A 318-nucleotide genomic window follows, 5' to 3' on the forward strand; every position below is an offset into this window, starting at 1 on the left:
CATGGGGGGAACACAACTGTCACCATGTGGAGGATGCCAGCGTTGAGTGCTCAGGTAGCCTGGGATGGCAGCGATCCAGCTGTGCACCACCTCCACCCCTGCATCCCTTCCTGATGTACTGGTGGTGATGCACCATCGTTCTCCAACTGTTCCCTTTGGGACATCCACAGACTCCAGCATCTCTACCCTGGGTACCCTCCAACTGCTCAACGGCCCCAACCGCTGTGCTGGGAGGGTGGAGGTTCTCCACAACAACATGTGGGGGACGGTCTGCGATGATGGCTGGGACCTGGCGGACGCGGCGGTGGTGTGCCGGCA

General features: G+C 61.0%; 1 protein-coding gene across 1 annotated transcript in view; it reads left to right on the top strand.

Moving 5' to 3' along the window:
• LOC104527945 (deleted in malignant brain tumors 1 protein) overlaps positions 1 to 318 on the top strand; it is a 22,628-nt gene that overhangs the window by 9,365 nt on the left and 12,945 nt on the right. Inside the window, 3 exon segments of the mRNA XM_029085914.1 lie at positions 1 to 54; positions 171 to 314; positions 317 to 318. The exon segment at positions 1 to 54 is cut by the window's left edge and continues 267 nt beyond it; the exon segment at positions 317 to 318 is cut by the window's right edge and continues 169 nt beyond it. Coding sequence (XP_028941747.1) covers positions 1 to 54; positions 171 to 314; positions 317 to 318 — 200 coding nt within the window.

The sequence above is a fragment of the Antrostomus carolinensis genome, unplaced genomic scaffold (assembly GCF_000700745.2).
Source record: "Antrostomus carolinensis isolate BGI_N321 unplaced genomic scaffold, ASM70074v2 scaffold23787, whole genome shotgun sequence".
Taxonomy (NCBI): Eukaryota; Metazoa; Chordata; class Aves; order Caprimulgiformes; family Caprimulgidae; genus Antrostomus; species Antrostomus carolinensis.